The 20,197-nt window shown below is 36.9% G+C and overlaps 1 protein-coding gene across 2 annotated transcripts; it reads left to right on the top strand.

Moving 5' to 3' along the window:
• The first annotated feature begins 1,429 nt into the window (after window positions 1-1,429).
• On the top strand, window positions 1,430-19,310 carry IMPACT (impact RWD domain protein). Of its 2 annotated transcripts, XM_072330636.1 has the most exons (11): window positions 1,430-1,582; window positions 1,759-1,887; window positions 2,677-2,729; window positions 3,715-3,777; window positions 6,491-6,576; window positions 7,678-7,806; window positions 8,477-8,571; window positions 11,533-11,606; window positions 13,919-14,009; window positions 16,748-16,882; window positions 18,514-19,310. In XM_072330636.1, the coding sequence occupies exons 1-11, from the start codon at window positions 1,547-1,549 to the stop codon at window positions 18,583-18,585; spliced, it is 963 nt and encodes a 320-aa protein (XP_072186737.1). In that variant the 5' UTR covers window positions 1,430-1,546; the 3' UTR covers window positions 18,586-19,310. The 2 variants fall into 2 exon arrangements, with proteins under 2 accessions (XP_072186737.1, XP_072186738.1); XM_072330637.1 differs by lacking the exons at window positions 11,533-11,606; window positions 13,919-14,009 and having other exon boundaries at window positions 18,514-18,722.
• The last annotated feature ends 887 nt before the right edge of the window (window positions 19,311-20,197 follow it).

Below are 20,197 nucleotides of genomic sequence, written 5' to 3'. Positions count from 1 at the left end.
TTCAGTTAGTTCCCTTTCATTTACAATAACAAAAGCACGTGGCTACTTACCTCCCCCATCTGGACAGATTTGGTAGTAGAAAGTAAACAGTAAAAAAATGTTTTGGTAGTTTTGTTCTTTTTTTTTTTCTTTCAAAATTGCTCATTGCATTTCAATGCATTTACTTATATAACATCCTTCTTAATTAAGACTTCTGTGTAAATAGCGCTTCCTTATCTACATGAGCATTAGTTACATTTGGTTGAAGTCTTTTGTTCCCTAGGATTAGATTCTGGTTTCAGCCAGGCATCCAGTGTATTTTCTTGTCCTGACAAGAGAGAACAAGGAATTTACCTTCCCTGTAGTAATCTGGGCCAATATCTGACCTTCGGGGTCTTCCCTTGCTTAAGTGATTCGATTTGAGCTTAAAGTGTATTTGTTTGCCATCCCAAAAGCAGAATCGATGGACCAAAGGTTAGATTTGGTAACCACTTTAAATATCAAAGGTCACGCATCACTAGGAGACACTCCTCACTATTAAGACCAGTGAGGGTCAGCAGTGGGATATCTATAATGGTACCCCAGATTTAAAAGTTAAGGATACATATTTCATTAGCCTTCTGTAATTGAATGCTTATTTGAGACAAAGAAAAATGATTTATTTTTCTTTTTTTCCCCCAAAAAAGCTTCTATTTCTTCAATCTGAACATGGAATGTAAGATTTTGAGTAGCTGAAAACTATTTTCTTGAATCCAGGTCTAAGTGTGAAACCAGATTTCTCCTTCTTAACCAGCTCTGTCGTCTTTTCACTCTAAGGTTAAGGTCATAGTAAATAGTGGTAATCTGATTTGGAATAAAACTACATGTTCACATATGCACTGTGGGAATTACTGCTTTCACAATGACCTGTGACACTTTCCTGACCCAGGACTAACCTCTCTTGGAGTTCCCAGCGATGACAGCTCAATAAACTCAGTCCTTTGCTCTTCTTCATAACTATCTGAATATTTCTTCCTCCAGTGTAAGGTAACGTGTTGCTTCACCAGCACATGGTATTGTCTCCATCTTTGCAACAGCTGTTGTGTAAATAAGGGCTATTATCACTCCATCCCTTTCACTCAAGATGACTAATTTCATTGGTGGCAAATTCTCTGAAGTGTCTTTTCTCTCCAGTATTCAATCTTTGTACTTTACATCTTTTCCACAGGTGAGAGGGAGAACAGTGTATTCTCTGCAGTGGTCTGTAGCATATGAAGGTTATGCACACAGATGTAGCTATCCTTGCGTCTGAAGGTCCGTTTTGGTCAGAGGACAGCTCTGTTTTACAGAATACAGCGTTTCTCCCTCGGGAGCGCAGATCACAGGAAGGGAAGATAATTCCAGCTGCTAAGAGTTGGGCGGTGCAACCGGTTCTGCCGGAACCGGTACCAGGGCAGGGCTGACCGCAAAGCAATGACAGCACACAGGAGCTCGCAGCCACGCTGACGGATGGGCGGTCAGCGGCCGGCAGGGAGCGTGCGCAGTGGGACTGCCCTCCCTTTCCGCCCTGCCCCGCTTTTCGGCACTGATGGCGGCGAGCAGCTCGGAGGTGGCTCAGCAGCAGGTGAGAGGTTGTAGGGTGTTAAGAGCTGCAGAGTCTTCAGTTTTTATGATTGCCTGTTGTGCTGATTTTCTCATGTTGTTTAGTAAGCTATAGGAGAGCAGCACCTAAAGCTGTGGCTGCTACACAAGGCTGCGGTATTTGTTTACTTAACGATTTTTACACGCTGCTTTCTCTAGATTGATGAAATTGAAGCCCTCTCGTCCATATACGGTGAAGATTGGTGTGTTGTTGATGAAGATGAGAAAATCTATTGCATTAAGATTGGTGACTGTCTGGATCAACCAAAGTGGACCCTCTGCCTGCAGGTGCAGTGCTGCTGGGCAGTTTGACACAGTGTGCTGTGGGGCTTGGGCTGGCAAAACCTTGTGTCTGAGTGAAATCCTTTAAAATTGTATTCACTCGTGTGGGTTAAGAAGTTTTTTATTTGGAATCTGTAATACACTTTACACTGGTGATTCTCAGAGCTGGGAGGATTGGCCAAAGTTTCTGAAGGCTGTGCTGCTACTCAGCAAGACCTGGACAGACTGGAGAGTTGGGCGGGGAGGAACCTGATTAGGTTTAACGAGAGCAATGAGTAGAAATGTAGAAGAGCATGCAGTAGAAATGCTTTACAGTAAGGGTGGTAGTGCACTGGAACAGGTTGCTCAGAGAGGTTGTGGAGTCTCCTTCTATAGAGATATTCAGGACCCATTTGGGCACCTTCCTATGCAACCTATTGAAGGGTATGTGCTTTAGCAGGGGGGTTGGACCTGGTGATTTCTTGAGAATCTTCCATTCCCTGTAGTTCTGTTGTTTTGTGATTCCTTTGGCAACACAACTTGCCTATGGTGTTTGCGGTATTTATGCATCCTAATTCCACACCCACAGCACCATTTCTCAGTGTTTTACTTTAAAATCTCATTATAGACATACTGTTCTTTACATTGACTTTGTTAGGACACCTGAGTAAATCTGCAGCTGCTTCTAGATTTACTTTTCCAAAGTACAGAAACAACATTCACATCAACCAAGCTGAATAGTTCAATGTTGGAATCCATCAATAAAGCTCAGCTAGCTGAATAATGTAGTGAATATTCACCCTGGATTTCTTTCAGGTGATTTTGCCTTCGGGATACCCAACTTCAGAGCCACCTATTTATCAACTGAAGTAAGTGAATTTTCTTGCTGATGGTTGATTTCCTTCACTTATTTATTTACACAGTTACCATTGTTGACTATTTGAAGTGTAAGTTGAAGTTTAGTTAAGATGGCTTTTTTACTTATAATATCCTGGTTGTAGCGATAATGCTATATTCTCTCCTCCAAATCTGCCTTGTGAAGATAGTTTGATCTCTCAGAGCTCTAATTCTTACAGTATTGTTCTGTCAAGGCGGCAATTAGCCTGTGGAAGTAGAGTAGTTGCTGCTTGATGTCTTGGGAAGAGATACCTTACTGCTTACGTGAGCATACCACTCTTGTATGGATCTTTCTTTCAGACTGTAAGGTGTGCTTTTCTCCTGAGTAGTCATCCTGATTGGGATGGAACAGGAGCATGTGCCACTTGATTTTTCTTTTTCCTTCCCTACTCTCCTCTAGTTGCTTGATATATAATAGGATATTAGGGGCCTGTCAGCCAGACTTCTGATTTGAGAGTAGAGGGGTCTGGCCTGCAGGGCTTGGAACACAGCATCTACACTTGTTCTTTTGAGAAGTGTTGGCAAAACAATGCAAAACAATGCTGGTAAAATTGGGGCAGCTTTTATAGCTTAACACGAGACTAAAAGGGTACGCGTACGGAACTGAAGGATCATACCAAATATAGGAAGTGCAATAATGCTGGGGGAGTCTATAAAGGAAGCTGATCATGCGTAAACTCTGTAATGATGATAGCCTAACAAAAAATGAGTCTGGCTTTCATACATGAAATAAGAAAATCTTATCTAAAATTCCCAAGGTTTGGAATTTTGAAGGGAGGCAAGGTGATCATGCTTTTACCAGGAAGTTTACAACAGAAAGTTTATAGGTAGAAATGACTGATGTTGTTTTATTTTCGAGGTGCTTATCACCTTTATTTCAAAATGAATGTTTGTTGAGGTGCTGGAATCCGAGTATGGGAACCATTTTCATTGCTCTTTTTTATTATTTTATTGTAGTGCTCCTTGGCTTCGGGGACAAGATTATACTGAACTAGCAAATAGCTTGGAAGAAATATATATGTAAGTTACAGTCTGTGGAAGATCGTAAAAGGTGATGATGTATTTTCAGTCTCATGTGCTTTTAGGTACCTGCTGAACTAGTGAGTGTAGTGGTTGATACAGCAGCCATCAAACATTCAATGCTATGTATAGACTAAACATTTATAAGAATGAATTGTATTAAACTCTGGCAATTTCTTTCATATTGTGTAGACCTGGTGCTCTTTAAGAATGGGCGTCTTAGTTTTGGCTCCTAATTTGTGACCCTTTAGAATCTCAAGCTACTTTCAGAATTGAGGTGTTGGTAGGTTTTGAAATAAGCGCAATTAGCGGAGTCTTTTAACTAGAATCTGTAACATAGCAAACCACATTATCACAGTGAATAGCTTGCTGATCTCTTGATGAGTGAGAATAAACATTAAGAAATACTCAAATTATATTCTAAATTTGCTGTGAAATTGAAATATTAAATGGACTAATTTGATGTGGTTTATTTAATCCTTTCAGATCCACGTTTTATATGAACTAAATGAAAATACGTCATAAGGAGGCACGACTGTGTGCAAAATAATAAAATCTGAGTGTTTTGCTTGAGAAATATGTTTTAATGCCATAAAATAAGAAATACACTTGGCTTTTTTATTTGTTTGGCTTGTTTTTGTTTCATTTTTATCTCATTACCAAGTTATTTCAGGTATGTGGGTTTCTTATTATTTAATAAAGCAAAATTGAGTCAGAATTTGAAGTTCAAAGTTGTCAAGTGGAGGAAAAAGAACAGTGTCCTTGATTCTGTCTGTTTTCTTTGGAGTCTCCACCAGAGGCAGAGCTGCTGTTTGCCCTTCCTACTGTCCTGAGCATTCATGGAGTCTAGAGCATCTTGCCATTGCAAGGGAGAATAGCATGGTTGTTAAGCACCCTTTCTTTGCAAGGAGCCCTGGATGATCTGCTGTTTTTGTTTGTTCAGCAGGAAATGGATGTGTTTGTACTTTAGACTGTATGTGTCATTTATAGAGTGTGTTTTAAAACCCTTCTGGGGTTGTCACTGATGTACACAGTGTTTGTGATAGCCTTTTATCTATCCACTGTCTAAATAGATGCCAGATAAACTTAATTACTCTGGATCATTTACAATGTGTGGCTTACCTGGTTTTAAATCCCTGGTGATCTAAATTGCTTTGTTTTGCAAACAATATGAAAACTGTACTGTTGGTGACTCCCTGTGTCTTCTTAAAGAGATGGGAAAAGCAGATAGCAGTGGATCACAAATCTATTTTGGTAGGCCCAAAGTTCTTAAAACTTGAAAACATAGGAAATACTTAAATTTATTTTACTTTTTCATACACTCTTTTGTTAAGATTTTTTTTTATTTATTTTTTTTCCAATAACAAAACTTTGTTTCATGATTTAGATAAAAGTGCTAGGAAAAACAGCTGTCTATACAAGTAACCTTTGGGACTAAGTGTAATAGACAGAAACTGAAATTGGGTTATAGCTATAGAAATTGCTGTTTACTCGTATCCAACAGAAGAATCTTATTCATTGTGTAATCTTTCATTCCATCGTTAAAACAAATGTAGTTCTTCATGTATTATTAAAACAGCGCTTCTATATGATAAAATCAGGGTTTTCACTCGTTCTGGGATCTGTCAAGGTTTTGGGGACAGCTACAAGTTCACAGATTCCTTATTTTTGCTTGAGACATTTTCTTAAAATATATATATTTGGTTGAATTTCTAAATTCATTTGGCAGTAGTGCTGCATACACTGTGTAAAATGAGTGTTTTAAAATACAGTTTTGTTACTGGTGTGTATTTATATGCTGCTCCAGATGGTGGCAGTAAGAATAAAATTATTAACAGAGAAGCTGTGGGTTGGCTAAAGCTCTATATTTTCAGTTCTGGTTTTGAGACTTAACATGCACAGATCATAAACATGTGAAAATATAATTTGGAAAGTTAATTTTCAGGGCACTATTTTAAATATAATTTAAGATGTTTCAGTCCTGCTGCACATTAAGGCAGTGTTTCTTAACTTGGAATGTGTGCATAAAAGCATTTATCTCATCCTTTTCCATTAGCATAATACACGTCTGTGCCAGCTAAGGGCTCTTAAGCTTAATGCTTACATCTCCTTCCTCTCCTATAGGATTTGTCATCACTGAATTGTAGCATGTTCGTCTACTGCTCCTCTGTGTCAGCTACCACTGACCTACTGTCACAGTCCTGCAGGATTAGCCCCAGCTGTGTATATGCTGAGAGCATGATTGGGGAAGAAAGGGTAGGCTGTTCTAAGAAACGTGTATCTCAGGTATAAAGGGGAAGAGTCTCTGCGAGCAGTGTGGCTGAAGGAGCCCATCACAGGCAGTACAGAACTTTCTGAAAACCAGTCCAGAGCATGCTCAAAAACTAGATGAACTGCCTTAGTATTATTTTGAAAATGCTAAGGGCTGTCCAAGTTACTCACAGTTGTTTTCACTTTATAGACTAAAAAGTTTCTGTCAGTTGCCTGTTTTCTTCCAGTGCTGGTGCTTTTAATGCTGAAAAAAATGCAATTGGGTATGTAATGATGCTGATAGTCACTGAGCTTCCACAGGCCTAAGCTCCTTATTGCACTAAACTGTAGTGTTCTCTTACTGCATGCCTGAAATCTGCATATTATTTAATGTAGATACTTTCTAATTGAAATCAGAAAGGGAAAAAAAAATTGCTTATTGACTCTGAGTTTTAACTTGCAGACAGAACCTTGGTGAAAGTATTCTTTATTTATGGGTGGAGAAGATACGAGAAGTTCTGGTGGAAAAGGCACAGTCATCAAATTCAGGTACTTCAGGAAATACATGGATTTTTCAATTTACTTCTTGTTCAGCTGCAAAGTAAGATTTAATTGCCAGTTAAAGATTTATTCCCAGTTTTCTTGACTGAGCTGGGTAAGGGAACACAATCTCTGGTTTGACTTATTTTATTAACATGATAGCTTCCCTTTCTTAAAAAGCAGTAGAAGATAGAAAGGAAGGGGGTGGTTGCAATGAAGTAAAGTGCTCAGTATTATTATATTGCAATTAAAAGTTGCTTCATGACCTGAAGTTGCAGGGATTTTTCTGCTGTTACTCTTAACAGCAATGGACATTGTGTTGAGGGACATGGTTTAGTTGGAACTATTGGTAATAGGTGAATGGTTGGACTAGATGATCTTTTAGGTCTTTTCCAACCTTGGTGATTCTATGATTCTGTGAGTGAGGCTTGTATAAATTCACAGCTGCTCTTCCCATAAATTATGTTCCTTTTCTTTTTTTTTTTCCTCCCCATTGAAAAGCTAAACTGCCATGAAATACATGAGCGACATGTCTGCATGCACTTGTGGCAGAAGGAAATAGAAATATTTTTAATGTAGCGGATGTTAGCTCATTCCCATGAATAATGAAGGGCTGAAAAGGAGGGGAGGGGAAAAAAAAGGTGTATGTGCAGTGCTTCTTCATGATAATGTCTAGTTTTAGTTTTTTCAATAGAATGCGTACTTTGCTGCTATTTTATACTAATTAAAACATCAGACTATTTTGGTTCCTGCATTTAGATTAAATTAATGGAATCATTATAAATGCTGAATGGGAATGGTAAGCATTGTAGTTATTTTCTTCTTAGAAGTGGTGTTAATTAGTATTAAAACAGAAGAAGTTATGCATAGACTCCATGGAACGAGTTATTTTATTCCTAATTCTAAAAATGATTTTAGTAAATTGTGGGCAAAGTATTTCTGCTTTTTGTTGGAATTAGTATTATTATGCTGTATTTCATCATTTTTTTTCTTATTAGCAAGCCGATTTCAACTGAACAGCCCTTTAATAGAAAAAGAACTTGAAAATTTGTACTGCTTATCTCTTAGAAAAGTATACTATAGGTCTGCTTACTACTTACACTTTTATAGAACCAGATATTAAGAAAATCACTGAAGAAGTTGATGAAGACAATGGGGATGATTTTCTCCTGGACTATCAGGCTGTTCAGGAAGATCCAGTAGAAATATTAAATTATATCACATCTGAAAGTCAAGAAGGTAAAGATGTTTTCTTTTGTTAATTGCAATGACATAATTTAAGAGTGACCTTTAAGTTTCAATTCTTCTACTCAGTTTTTGAATAAAATTAACATAATAAAAAAATCATAATTATCGCTCTCTTCCAGTATCTGAAAGGTTCTTACAGTGAGAGTGGGGCAGGTCTCTTCTCACTGGTGACATGTGACAGGACGAGGGGAAATGGCCTCAAGTTGCACCAGGGCAAGTTTAGGTTGGATATTAGGAAGAACTTCTTTACAGAAAGGGTGGTTAGGTACTGGAATGGGCTCCCTAGGGAGGTGGTTGAATCGCCATCCCTGGATGTGTTTAAGAGCCGTTTGGATGTGGTACTCAGGGATATGATTTAGCAGAGGGTTGTTAGAGTTAGGGTACTATGGTTAGGCTGTGGTTGGACTTGATGATCTTTGAGGTCTTTTCCAGCCTGGGTAATTTTATGATTCTATGATAATAAAAAAATCATAATTAAGAATAATAATGATTGCAAATAAACCTGCATGTTTCTGGTGGTTCTGCTTGTCATCACTTTTGAACATAGCTTTAACCAATCTTTTTTTTTTTTTTTTAAGTTTAGATATTCCTTAGGTATGTAGTCAAATATATTGTTCCAGTGCCATTAAAGAAAATGAACACTTCCTTATTTGATCCGTAGATGAAGAACTGCCAGTGATACACCATGGAAACCCACTCACAGATCGAAGGAGTACTTTCCAGGCACATCTGGCTCCTGTGGTGACGCCCAGACAAGTTAGTAGAGATCACTCCTCCTTTTTTTGTCTATACTTTGAGCTTGACCAAATGTTAATGAAATACTTGCAGTTAGATGAATACATCTTTCTTTGTGTCACTATCATTTGAGTAGTCATCTGTCTTTGCCTTCCATTACTGGCTGAATAACTCCTAAGTATCAACTCTGCAGTGCATTCTGGTAGTTTCCAGTTTTATATTGGAGGTAGGTAGATGTTGCTATCCCTTATTCTTTACTATGTAAGAACACTGAAATGTGACTTTTGGACTAATTTCAGTCACTTTGTACATCCCTTTGCATCTGTTAACTTCTGTCTCCTTTGATCCCTGTTCAGTGTGGAAATTACTGATGTACTCATCTTTTCTTGTTGTTAACTGAAAGTTAAACCTTGTGGGTGTTTACCTTGTATTCATTTCTCCCTTTTATTTCAAGAATTTTTGATAGCAGATCTTCTCAAATGCTTTTTGCAGTTCCAGGTGGGTTAGATCAACTAGAGGCTAGGAAGCACATGCTCAGCAACTCTGAACTTAATCTTGACAGATTAACAGATTTTTAGTAGTGTAATTCCGTATATGAAGGCAGTAATTTATTAAGCTGTGCTGATGTTGTGGGGTTGTTTTTGTGCAACAGCTGTAATGATTCTTCTGCATTGTATCTATCTGCTTGTAGTATGCATTTCTAGTAGTCTTCAGCTTCTTGAGTTTGAAAAAATATTATTATGACTTCTATTTTTGTGTCCAAAATGTTTCTGTGCCTTTTGTATTCGTCTTGTCATCTATCTTATTTTTCTGTCTGAATACATCATAATTTTTGAACACGCCTTCAGCTTTTTTGAGCTGTTCTCTTACTGAAAGTAATTTTATACTTGAGGTTTAAAGTGGGATAGCTCGATTTTAAAAAATGTTAATGTGTTACCATTTTCACTAGAGTATCACTGTAATTTAGAGGCTTTCTTAGCTGTTTTCAGTCTTTATGAAATGTGAGATTCTATGAGCTATTTTGCTTTGGACGGGAAAGGAATTGGAATCATTGATTTAATGCCCCTTTTTTTTCATTGCATCTTTTAAGACTTCTTTTGAAAGTCCACCTATACTTAGAATATTCATAGTATTAAGGTAGTGCAATTTCCTGAGTGTCAAATCCAACTCGTTTCAGAGTCTTGCTGTACTGTGTAAAATGATTGGTCTGCAGACTGTAGAGTAGCATTACTGTGGCGTGGGTTCCTTTTTCTGAAAGAAAGTTGAAAGAGGTGAGGAATGGGATGAACATTGTACCTATACTGAAAGCTAGCTTCTTTATCAACTGAAGTGACTGGTGTGTACCCATAATGCTTTATCTTCATGTTTGTATGTTGCTGTGATGGTCTTTGATATATTAAGACAGGACTGATTGCATTGTGAATTCCTTTATTGAAAATTTTAGTAATGGAGCTTTACTTCTAATACAGCTTTCAGTAGTGAAGGCCATGATAACACTGTAGATAGTTAAATAAATATGATAACATATGGGGAAACATTGATAGTGCTGCTAGATTTGATATCATTGCTTTTCCTTGTCTGATGTATTTTGACATTTAAAATGTATATAGTGCTTGAACTTGGCATAGGGATTAAGGCCTAGGTGGAGCTAAGAACTGCTCTGTGGTTTAAAGATCTTTTGTGCCTTTTATGAGCAGATCCCTTGCTGACCTGCAGAGAATCCCTTAATTCCCTAAGGAAGGAACAGGGAGGATATAGGGCTCAAGAGCTACAATAGGAAAAAGGATAAGTTATTGCTTAGCTGTGAGATGGCTGTGTTAGGGGTTCATTGATAATACAGACAGGTAATGAGTTTTTGACAGGTCTGTCAGCTACCAGGATTCTAAAAATATAACTGATGTCAAAAGTGACAATAATTTCATATGCTTTCTATGCTGCTTATTGAAATACATTTATGAAAGCATATTAAATAATGAGTTGTCTTTCTTCAGTATTCCACTTCAGGGGGAAAACTAGAGAAAATGATTGTCTGAAGCAATGCTCTCTGTTAATAATAGGAGATTCACTGAGGTTATTTGACATTAAATTTCTGCCAGAAGAACTGAAAATAGTACAGTACAGCTAGGACTGATAATAAGTATGAATACTTCTCTGATTTAATTTTCTTCAGTATGGAAGACAACTTACTTGCCATGCATGTTTTCCCAAGCTTTCTCAACTTCAGTCATGCTTTCCTCAGGATAAGATTAATTACATATTGCCTATCAAAACACTGTTTTAGTCATTTTTTTTCCATTTTTCTAGAACAAGTTTAAAAGGGGTCGATTTTTCTAGAACATGTTAATAAATGTTTTGAATGTCATATTTAAGAGGGATGGATTTGGTTTAAAAACACCAGTTTTCTGGGGAATGCTGGTGAGTTCAGACCCATAGTAGAAAGGTTTTATTGGTGTTGTTATTTTTTATTCTTTCCATAAGATGGAAACTATGGAAAACGAGCAGGTTTGAATAAAAATTATATTTCAAAATGAAACATAGTAGAACTTGTTAAATATTGCAAATTGTTGTGGTATCGATGAAAGCAGCATGCAAGAGAAAACATGTTATGCCATTATTCCAGCTTATTGTTACTCATGGAAAAAACACAGAAGTGTAATTGATACTTCATACTGATTTAAAATATTTTTTTGGATCTTGCCATATCTTATGTATTAAGTCAATTCGATGCTTCTGGTTATTGAGCAATAACACGAGTGTACACAAGGAACAGCTATTTTTAGTATCCCAGAAATGTGATCTGAAACTGGCATGAGTGTACTGACATGGTGGCGCACCTTCTTGTGCTAGTACATTGAATGTTGAATTAATCTTATGTTAAAATGTTGAAGTCTTCTAGCGAAAAAATGCTTGTTTAACAGTGATATGAAATGGTGAATGTGAAATCTCCCATTATAATTTTTTTTTTATTTATTTATTTTTAAGGTAAAGAGAGTTCTTGAAAAATTATATGAGAATAAGAAAATTGCAAGCGCCACCCACAACATATATGCGTACAGGTGAGAGATCATGATTTTTATGCTATTCCTTGCCAGCTGAGTGCTGCGCATGAGAAAGGTAAAACCCACCAAAGAAATTCCTTGCTAGTGAGTCGTTATGGGGTTAAGTTTCCCAGGTGTGTCTTGAAGATGTTAGGATTTATTTTGAACTTGAGAAAAAGAAAGCAGGTTATATAGTAAGAAAAAAATATAAAGATAGTGAAGCAGCACTGCACTAAGGATTTGAAAAACTAACAAACAAAAACCCTAAACGTGAACTGGAACATGTATTGGTATACTTTGTATGGGAGGTAAGATTAAGGAATTATTGTTTCATCCTGAACTAAATATGGTCTTACTTATGCAAAGCACCATTTTTCTACCTGACCACTTGAGCCATTTGGAAGTAACTGAAAGTTTTTAGTTGAAATAAGGGCTGAAGCACAAAGCTGAGTGCAAACTGGCATATAAAATTGGCTGAAATACGTGAAACTTCAGGGAAATTGAGCAACAGGTAATAATGTGTTTGGCAGTGGTCTGTGTGACAACTTTTGTGAACACAGAATGATAAAATGTTAGAATGATTTGGGTTGGAAGAGACCTTTAAAATCATTTAGTCCTGCACCTCCCTGCTGTATGCAGGGACACCTCCCTCTGTACCAGTTTTCTCAAAGCCCCATTCAGCCTGGCCTTGAGTGCTTCCAGGGAGGGGGGCATCCATAACCCCTCTGGGCAACCTGCTCCACTCAGTGTCTCACCACCCTCACAGCAAATAATTTCTTCCTAGTATGTAGTCTAAATCTACTATCTTCCAGTTCAAAGCCATTTCCCCTCAACCTGTTGCTACCTGCCCTTTTCAGAAGTCCCTCCCCAGCTTTCCTGTAGGACCCCTTTATGTACTAGAAGGTCTCCTCAGATCCTTCTCTTCTTGAGCCAGAAGAGCCCCAGCTCTCTCACCCTGTCCCTGTAGGTGAGGTGCTCCAGCCCTCTGATCATCTTTGTGGCCCTCTGGTCCTGCTCCAACAACTCCATGTCCTTCTTGTGTTGGGGACCCCAGAACTGAATGCAGTACTCCAGGTGAGGTCTCATGAGAGCAGTGCAGAGGGGTAGAATCACCTCCCTTAGCCTGCTGGTCATGCTTATCTTCATGCTACTGAATGAACAGTTGGCCTTCAGGGCTGAAAGCACACATTGCTGGCTCATGTTGAGTATTTCACCAACCAACATTCCCAAATTCTTCTCCTCAGGGCTGCTCGCAAGCCATTCTCTGCCCAACCCATATCTGTGCTTGGGAATATCCTGACCTAGATGCAGGGTCATAGCTTCTGTAAAATGAAGTAGTCTCGGTCCAGATAGCGATGCAGATTTTCTGAGGAATGTAAGGAGAAGTAAAAAGAGCCCCTTTCTACTGGACGAAGCAGTAAGCTGAAAAGGCATATATTGAAAGTGATCCATTCATGTGCTTCCTGGGGTGATGCTAATGAAATATGAAATAAGAGCAAATGAATGCTTACTTCACCAGCATGTCTACTTAAGTTAAAGGTTTCTGTAATGAGAGCTATTGCTAATCTGACTCCTTTAACTCATACCATCTAAATACAATTCAGAACAGCAAAGGAAGTGTAGTTATTGCTTTGTGTATTCTAGCCAGTGCGAGCAGCATCTTTGTCATTGTGTCACATGTGTATTAATCTTAAGCACAAATATTATTACATCAATTAGATGACAAAACAGAAAATCTGTGAGCATCTCTTCTGGAAATCTATACCTGACTTTTGTATAAAGCATCATGCATCAAAGTCTCCTGGAGTGCCCTCACATATACCTCCACATTCTGTCACAGCTCAGCTTTAGAGAAGGGCTCAGTAAAAAGGATAGTGAATTTGAAGCAGAGTTTCAGTAATAGTTTTGCTCTGCTGGTTAAATATAAAGGTAACTAATTACTAATAGCATTTTTGTCAGGTTTCTTTTAACTTGTATGCGCATACCATCATTTGAACCTATATCTGATGCTATTGGTTTAAGCCAACTATAATTATTAGAATAAAAACCTAGTGATTCTTCTTTTTGGGAACTTTACACTAGTAATGAATATGGAGTTAACCTGAAGTAATTCAAATAACATAAAATCTTCACAACATTTTTTACTTTGTACAGATAATATTTGTGGTTTACCCTAAGCTTCATCCTGTTTTGATGTGAGAATCCTTAGTGAAGAAGCAAAATTGATGCTTGTGAAAGATCTCTGAGACTTCATTAATCGCTTACAATGTTGATTGATATTTTTGGAATTGTTTCTATGCTTATGCCTTTCTTTCTATATACTTTTTAAGAATATACTGTGAAGATAAGCACACATTCCTACAGGACTGTGAAGATGATGGGGAGACAGCAGCTGGTGGACGTCTTCTTCATCTTATGCAGGTTATGAGAAGTCAGAGATTAATTTCTGTAGTCTGGAACAGGTTTCAAAAAACACTATGCTGTGACTAAACCTACAGCAGATGTTTTGTAATTCTTGCTCTTCTGTTAGCCCAGTAGGTGATTGCCTTCTCTGAAGTCAAAGTAAAAAGCATAGACTGTTGTATGCATGTAATGAGTTGAGTTTTCCAAGTCTTGGATCATAAAAATAAATGTTTCAAGGATGGTGTTAACAGTTGGAATGGTTTAGAAGAGAAATAAGTTTTGAATCCTCTATCTGGTGTCAGGTGTAAAGAAAGTGAAGACTGGAAGAAGGTGATTAGCAGGATGAACTATTGACCTTTGCACAACCTTTACTTCAGTTTCCGTGAATGATGAGAAGACTGTTCCATCTGAACTTGCAGAGTAGGGCTTTGAATGAAAGTCAGTGGGAGCGAGGCAGTCAAGTTGTTCTGACTGTATTATCCATTTCTTAGTGCTGTTTCCAGTTCTGGGTCTTTAGCCCTCAGATTCACATACGCTTTAGTTTTCAGGTGTGGAAATAAAGCCTTGGTAAAGTTACTGCTAAATGTGCACTGAAGATAGATTTTGATTCACTGACATGATGCAACCCAATGTAAAGCCATAAGTAAAATATCCTAACTTTAGGAAACAGTTGGGTACACATTGTGCCTCAAGTTGCTTAACTTTATCAGCACAGTGATTACTGTGATTTTGTATTTTGATTTTAGATTCAAATCACCATTAGAGCAAGGGTTTTCTTATCATTTGCTTACTTATATGTTTTGTTGCTTAGTTTGTTTAGTTTAGAACTTTTTGATGCTTTCTAAGTAACTCAGCTCTGACTTGGAAAGGAATACTTGCATATGTTACATAAATTAAGCTTACTTGATAAGCGTGAGTGTACAGTCATAGTATTAGCAGTGTGAGGAAGCAACTTTGCAGTTACTGTTCCTGAATTTATTCTGAGCTCATCGACTCTTTCTCAGTATTTTAATGTCTACGTTTGAAACTTAGCAGACTTACAGTGTTTAAGTGCTTAACAGTCCATACAAGTGCAGTTTAGAATGGCACTAAATTTTGCCTTTTAAATGTGAATGCATCTAAATCATGGATCATATCTCTCTGTTAGTAGTACTCATTACTGGGAATATTTTTGCTTTGGAATTATACTTCTACAGGGATCAGGAAAGTGCAGTTTTCATTAATGGGAGAAGATGAAAGTAGTATAAGGGCCGATTTCTAGATGTTTCTTTAATTCTCTTAATTCTTCTGCTGTAAGCACTTATATGGGCTTAAAAATTAGGTAGTATAATACAGTTGTTGTTGCTGTAGTTATAAGTCTTCTTTTGCAGTAGAGATCTTACCTTGTTTTAGATAAACCTAACACTTTTGTCAAGATAGCACTTTCTGGTTACAAGAAAAAACTATTTTAGATTTATTCTTTCAAACTTAAGGTTAAAGTATTTCCCAACTATGTCTGACATCCTGTTTACTGTGAAAAGATGGTATAAAGTGACTCTGTGGCTGATGAGTAAACGGAGAATAGAAAATGCCTGTCTCAAAAACTGCCCTTCCTTCTTTTTATTTTAGTTTTTTACATTTCCCTTTAAATTTAAAAACACCAACAATGTTTCTGTCTTCACAAAGGTAAAACCTTCTGATAGGATAGCTGAAATTAGACAAATAAATGCATATTTTTCCTTCTTAATGAAGGTGAATGTTTATTTGCCTGCTTTATAGATAGATGATTTTAAGGACTTTTCTTCACATTCCACTTCACCAAAGCACTTTCTGTCTTGCAGACCACAACACTTTGCTCTGCAATAAGCAAATAAAGCTGTGATTGCTTTGTCTGTCCATCTGTGTGTATTAGTGAAACAGTGCGCAGCTCTTGTAAGTGAAGACCTCTGACAGATTTGGATGCCTTAGTCAGAGGGAACAAATCCAGTCTATTAACTAATGATGATTATCACTAGATGTTTCCATGCCAAAACATAGTTCTTATATTTTAGCAGGACTGTCACTCACTGTGACTAGTTTGTGCTGCTGCTGGATTTAGGTGTTGTGACAAATAAAGATGCTGAGGTCTTCCATGCTTCATGCCTTTAATTGCAGTAAAAGCAATTATTGCTTCTGCTTAGCTCTGTTCTTTATTTTGTTACTGATGGTCTTAAAAATGCTGTGTGAAGGTTATTCAGTTCCTTTCAATACTAATTGCTAATAAAATTGTGTTGCATGAACTTTACATATGCCTTTTAGATTTCAGGAAGCAACTGTAAGGTATGCTGATTCAAACCCAGAAAATTCAGAGATTATCTGAATTATCTTCCTGTTGTTGCTAAGTCCTTTGTATGGCAACAATAGGAAAGAATTCAGCAAAATTGTAGAATATGCCAACTTGGTGGTGGCTCACAAGGATGCCTGAATTGGCGTTTTAGATACCCAGATGAACCATGCATTATGTACCTGTTCTCTGCCTGTTATTAACATTTAACATCTTCACTGGATTCACCTTTTCACTTTGAATTTAGTTTTCAGTAGAAATTTGGACAGCGAAACTTACTGAATTGTCTGTACTTGTTCCCTTCTGATGACTTCTGTGCAACGTGTGATACAGACCTGATGCTCATTTCTTAATAACAAGTAGACTTTTTCTGTAGTTAAGAAAGACATCAACAATAAAACTAGTTTAATTTTAAAAAAAAATCACTTTTATTTATTTATTTTTTTAAAAACAGATTTTGAATGTCCAGAATGTGTTAGTTGTGGTATCCCGCTGGTATGGAGGTATCCTGTTAGGACCGGATCGTTTTAAACATATCAACAACTGTGCAAGAAATATACTTGTGGAATACAACTACGTACATTCAGCGGTAAGTTTTTGCCACTTAAAATGAAGGCATTTATATGTATATGTGTGTAAACTGTCACTCTTAGCTGAAGCCAGTAGAAGTGTAAAGCTGTTTCAAATATCATCTTCTGATTGCTTTGGTGCACTGGTAAGAATTGTTTGCAATGATCATATGCCTTCATGAAAACTTCTAAGGTTAGTGATTTGTAATCATGAAGTGTGCAATAGAAGAGCATGGCAGCAGTTGAGAACTGTGGTCCAGAACATCATTGTGAAGCTCACAGAATGGTAGGAAGGCGATAAGCTGGGAAAGTGTTAAGCTAGTTTCTGTTAAGAGGCAGCAGCAGCAGCCAGTTTTCTTACGTTTACTTGTGCTGTGGTGTTACTGTGTAGGCAGGTGGAGCTTAGGAATCACTGTAGCTAGTAGGCATTTTAAAATGTGAATGCCTTAGTACACTCAAAGAAGATTTCAAAATTACAAAATATAATATAGCGTCTTAATAACAGAAAATAGTATTAAAGTAGTAGATGGTAGGCGTTATTTAATAATAATAAAAAAAAGTAGACTGGAAGAATTCAAACCAACTCACATAACCATTACAGAAAAGAGGGAGGAAAAATGTTTCAAGGGGGTAAATCACTTGAGACAGGAATTTCAGATGTCTTTAAATGTAATTTTACGTGGCGTGTGTAGATCACTTAATTGTGTACTGCTCCTATTTTCCACATTCTGTTCTTCGTCCTCAGACCAACGGATAAGTGTATGTTATAGTAAAATAAATAATTGCTAATGATAGAAATTTTACAGCAGTGGGAAATAATTTCTAATGGGTACTGGAAAAAGTATGCCACTGTCAAGTTTTCTCTTCATGCAGAACTATCTAAGATTGCTGTGGCTGGATGCTGAGCATTCTGTGTTCCTCCCCCTGCACTTCTTAGTTACTCTTAGCAATTAGAGGTGCTTGTATGTACTTACTGACTCACTTTCTTAGCTGTTGATCAATTTTCCCCTATTTTAATGTATTTTTTGTATGAAATAAAAGGAAATTATAATAAGATGCATAAGATTCAAGCATTTATACTTGAAGTTCAGTACTGAAAGAGAGTGTAAATAACTGTTATCTTCATAACAACTTCAGCCAGGTTGTGTTTTTAACAAACATGTTTTATTACCAGTGTTCTTTAGGAAAGGAACTTACAGTAACTCTTATTCTAGTAAGACCAGAATGTTTTTCCTTGTTGTAGATTTATTTTTTCCAGGAAGTAGTTTTTCTGTACTGGTGTATTGTATGTTTCTTGATAGGGCTACATCCACACTAGAATCAGTTCTGCAATATAGCACAGAAGTATTCCTGTACTGGTAAGCTTCTTCTTGAATGGAAGTGGCTTAGATTATTTTTATACTGTATATTTTTGTTATCGTAGTTACGTCTCTAAGTTTACTCTGCTGAAGGTAGAAGTTTCTAAATAGCAAGAGAAGCAGGCAGAATGATGAAACTAAAAGATTTTAAAAGTTCAAAACTGTAGTGAGGATTAGTGAACTACAAATGCTTCATACTTAAAATAATTCTTGTATGGAATAGACTTTGAAAGACTACTAGCAGAATATAAGAATGCTATTTTAAATCTTGATGTGCTTGTTCTTCATTTCAGGACGAATCATCCAAACCAGCAGGAAAGAGCAAAAAGATCAGGAAGGACAACAAGAAGAAAACAGAACACTAATTTACTAATTTATTTGTAAAAACGATAGAAGATTATTTTGCACATATTTATAGAAAGGAAGCATGGACACTGATGCCTTAACAAACACCAAGTTTTGTATTCAGAAGAGAATTTAGTAAAGCTATATCTATTTTTTCATCTTGTTTCGTGATTTCTTTTGCTTCCTGTATTAGAACTTAAATACAACTTTTTTATATTCCTGTACCATTTCCTCCCCTCAGTGATGTCTTACTGATTTGAAGTGCATGTTGTTTACCCATTGCAGAGTTCAAACTCAGATATCTGTTTTGTGTTAGGTCTTGAATTTGCTAGTTTGTTGTGTTGACAGTGAGACTGCAGTTATTCAAAGGCCGAGGTTACTTAGGAAGTTTTAAATTTTCAATATCTGATAGTAAAAATGGTGGCCAGTGCTATATGGTACTGGTCCTGCTTATGGAGTTCTCATGCTACTTAGCACCTGCCTGATGACACAAGGAAGGAACATGAGTGATGAAATACAGAGAAATTTCTTCAGAATTTCTTTGCAGGTTTTACTCTGAGTAACAGACTCCCAGAGCATGTTGAAAGCCTGAAGATTGTGTTGTGTAACTAAAAGAACCAGTGATTTCAACAAAGAATATGGGGATTTTGAAATCAGACTGTTAACAGCTAGTTGTAAACACTAGTAAATGTTATGAAATGAGTTCTGTGGACTGGGGGTGGGAGGGGATTAAAAAAGAAAGGTTGGATTTTCCACTCATGTATGAACTTCCAGACTTTTCTCTAGAGCACAACAGAGCTGACTTTTTGTCAGCTAATTTTCGTATTGCAATTTAGCTTTTATTAATATTTATTTTTCTAAAAAAATTTATATTTATCTTTCATTTGCAGAGGATGAAATTTAATTATCTGGTTTTTTTCTCTCTTTTTTTTTTTTTTTTTTCTTCAAGTTGATTTCTCAATTTAGTGATTTATTAATACTGGGTGTTTGAGTCACAGTTATGTTCTTAGACTCACCTGATAGATTTTACTCATCTAATAATGTCAAAGCTGTGAGTGTTTTTGATGATATTTCTCTGGCAGTAGAAACATAATTTAAAGGCGTGTTTGTAAGACTAGCTTATTTAACCACCCAATTGGTATAAATCTTTTGCCTGATATGTTTTTCCACTCAACTGTTCACTGCAGCTGTTCAGTGTGGATTCTCCAGAAAGCTTTGTGTAAGGCAAACTTTGTCTAACTAAAGTAACTACTCCAGAGTTTGGTGTAGCAACACAAGTATTCCTTATGCATTCTGGTAACTTGAAAAGCACCACTAAAATATGCAATTTAAAAACAAACAAACCCACAAGGATATTATCATAGACTTTCTAGCAGTTGTATCCTGATCTGATCTGTTGCAACAACTTCATGCAGTTCTGTTACCTCATCTGCCTTTTAAAACTTTTGGTTCAGCTTTAACATCTGTACTTGCAATACCAAAATAGCAGTTTTCCCAGAGAAGGAATAGCATTTATTATTATATGTACCAGTCATACATACATTTAGGTGATGGGAGTACTTGTCCGTACTCTGTCTTATTGATGGACTCCTGGAATCAGTATGTTGCCATTAACATATTCACTTAAGTATT

This window comes from Excalfactoria chinensis, chromosome 2, assembly GCF_039878825.1.
Source record: "Excalfactoria chinensis isolate bCotChi1 chromosome 2, bCotChi1.hap2, whole genome shotgun sequence".
NCBI lineage: Eukaryota > Metazoa > Chordata > Aves > Galliformes > Phasianidae > Excalfactoria > Excalfactoria chinensis.
The sequence above is the reverse complement of the archived record's forward strand: the minus strand, read 5'-3'. Positions and strand labels throughout refer to the sequence as shown.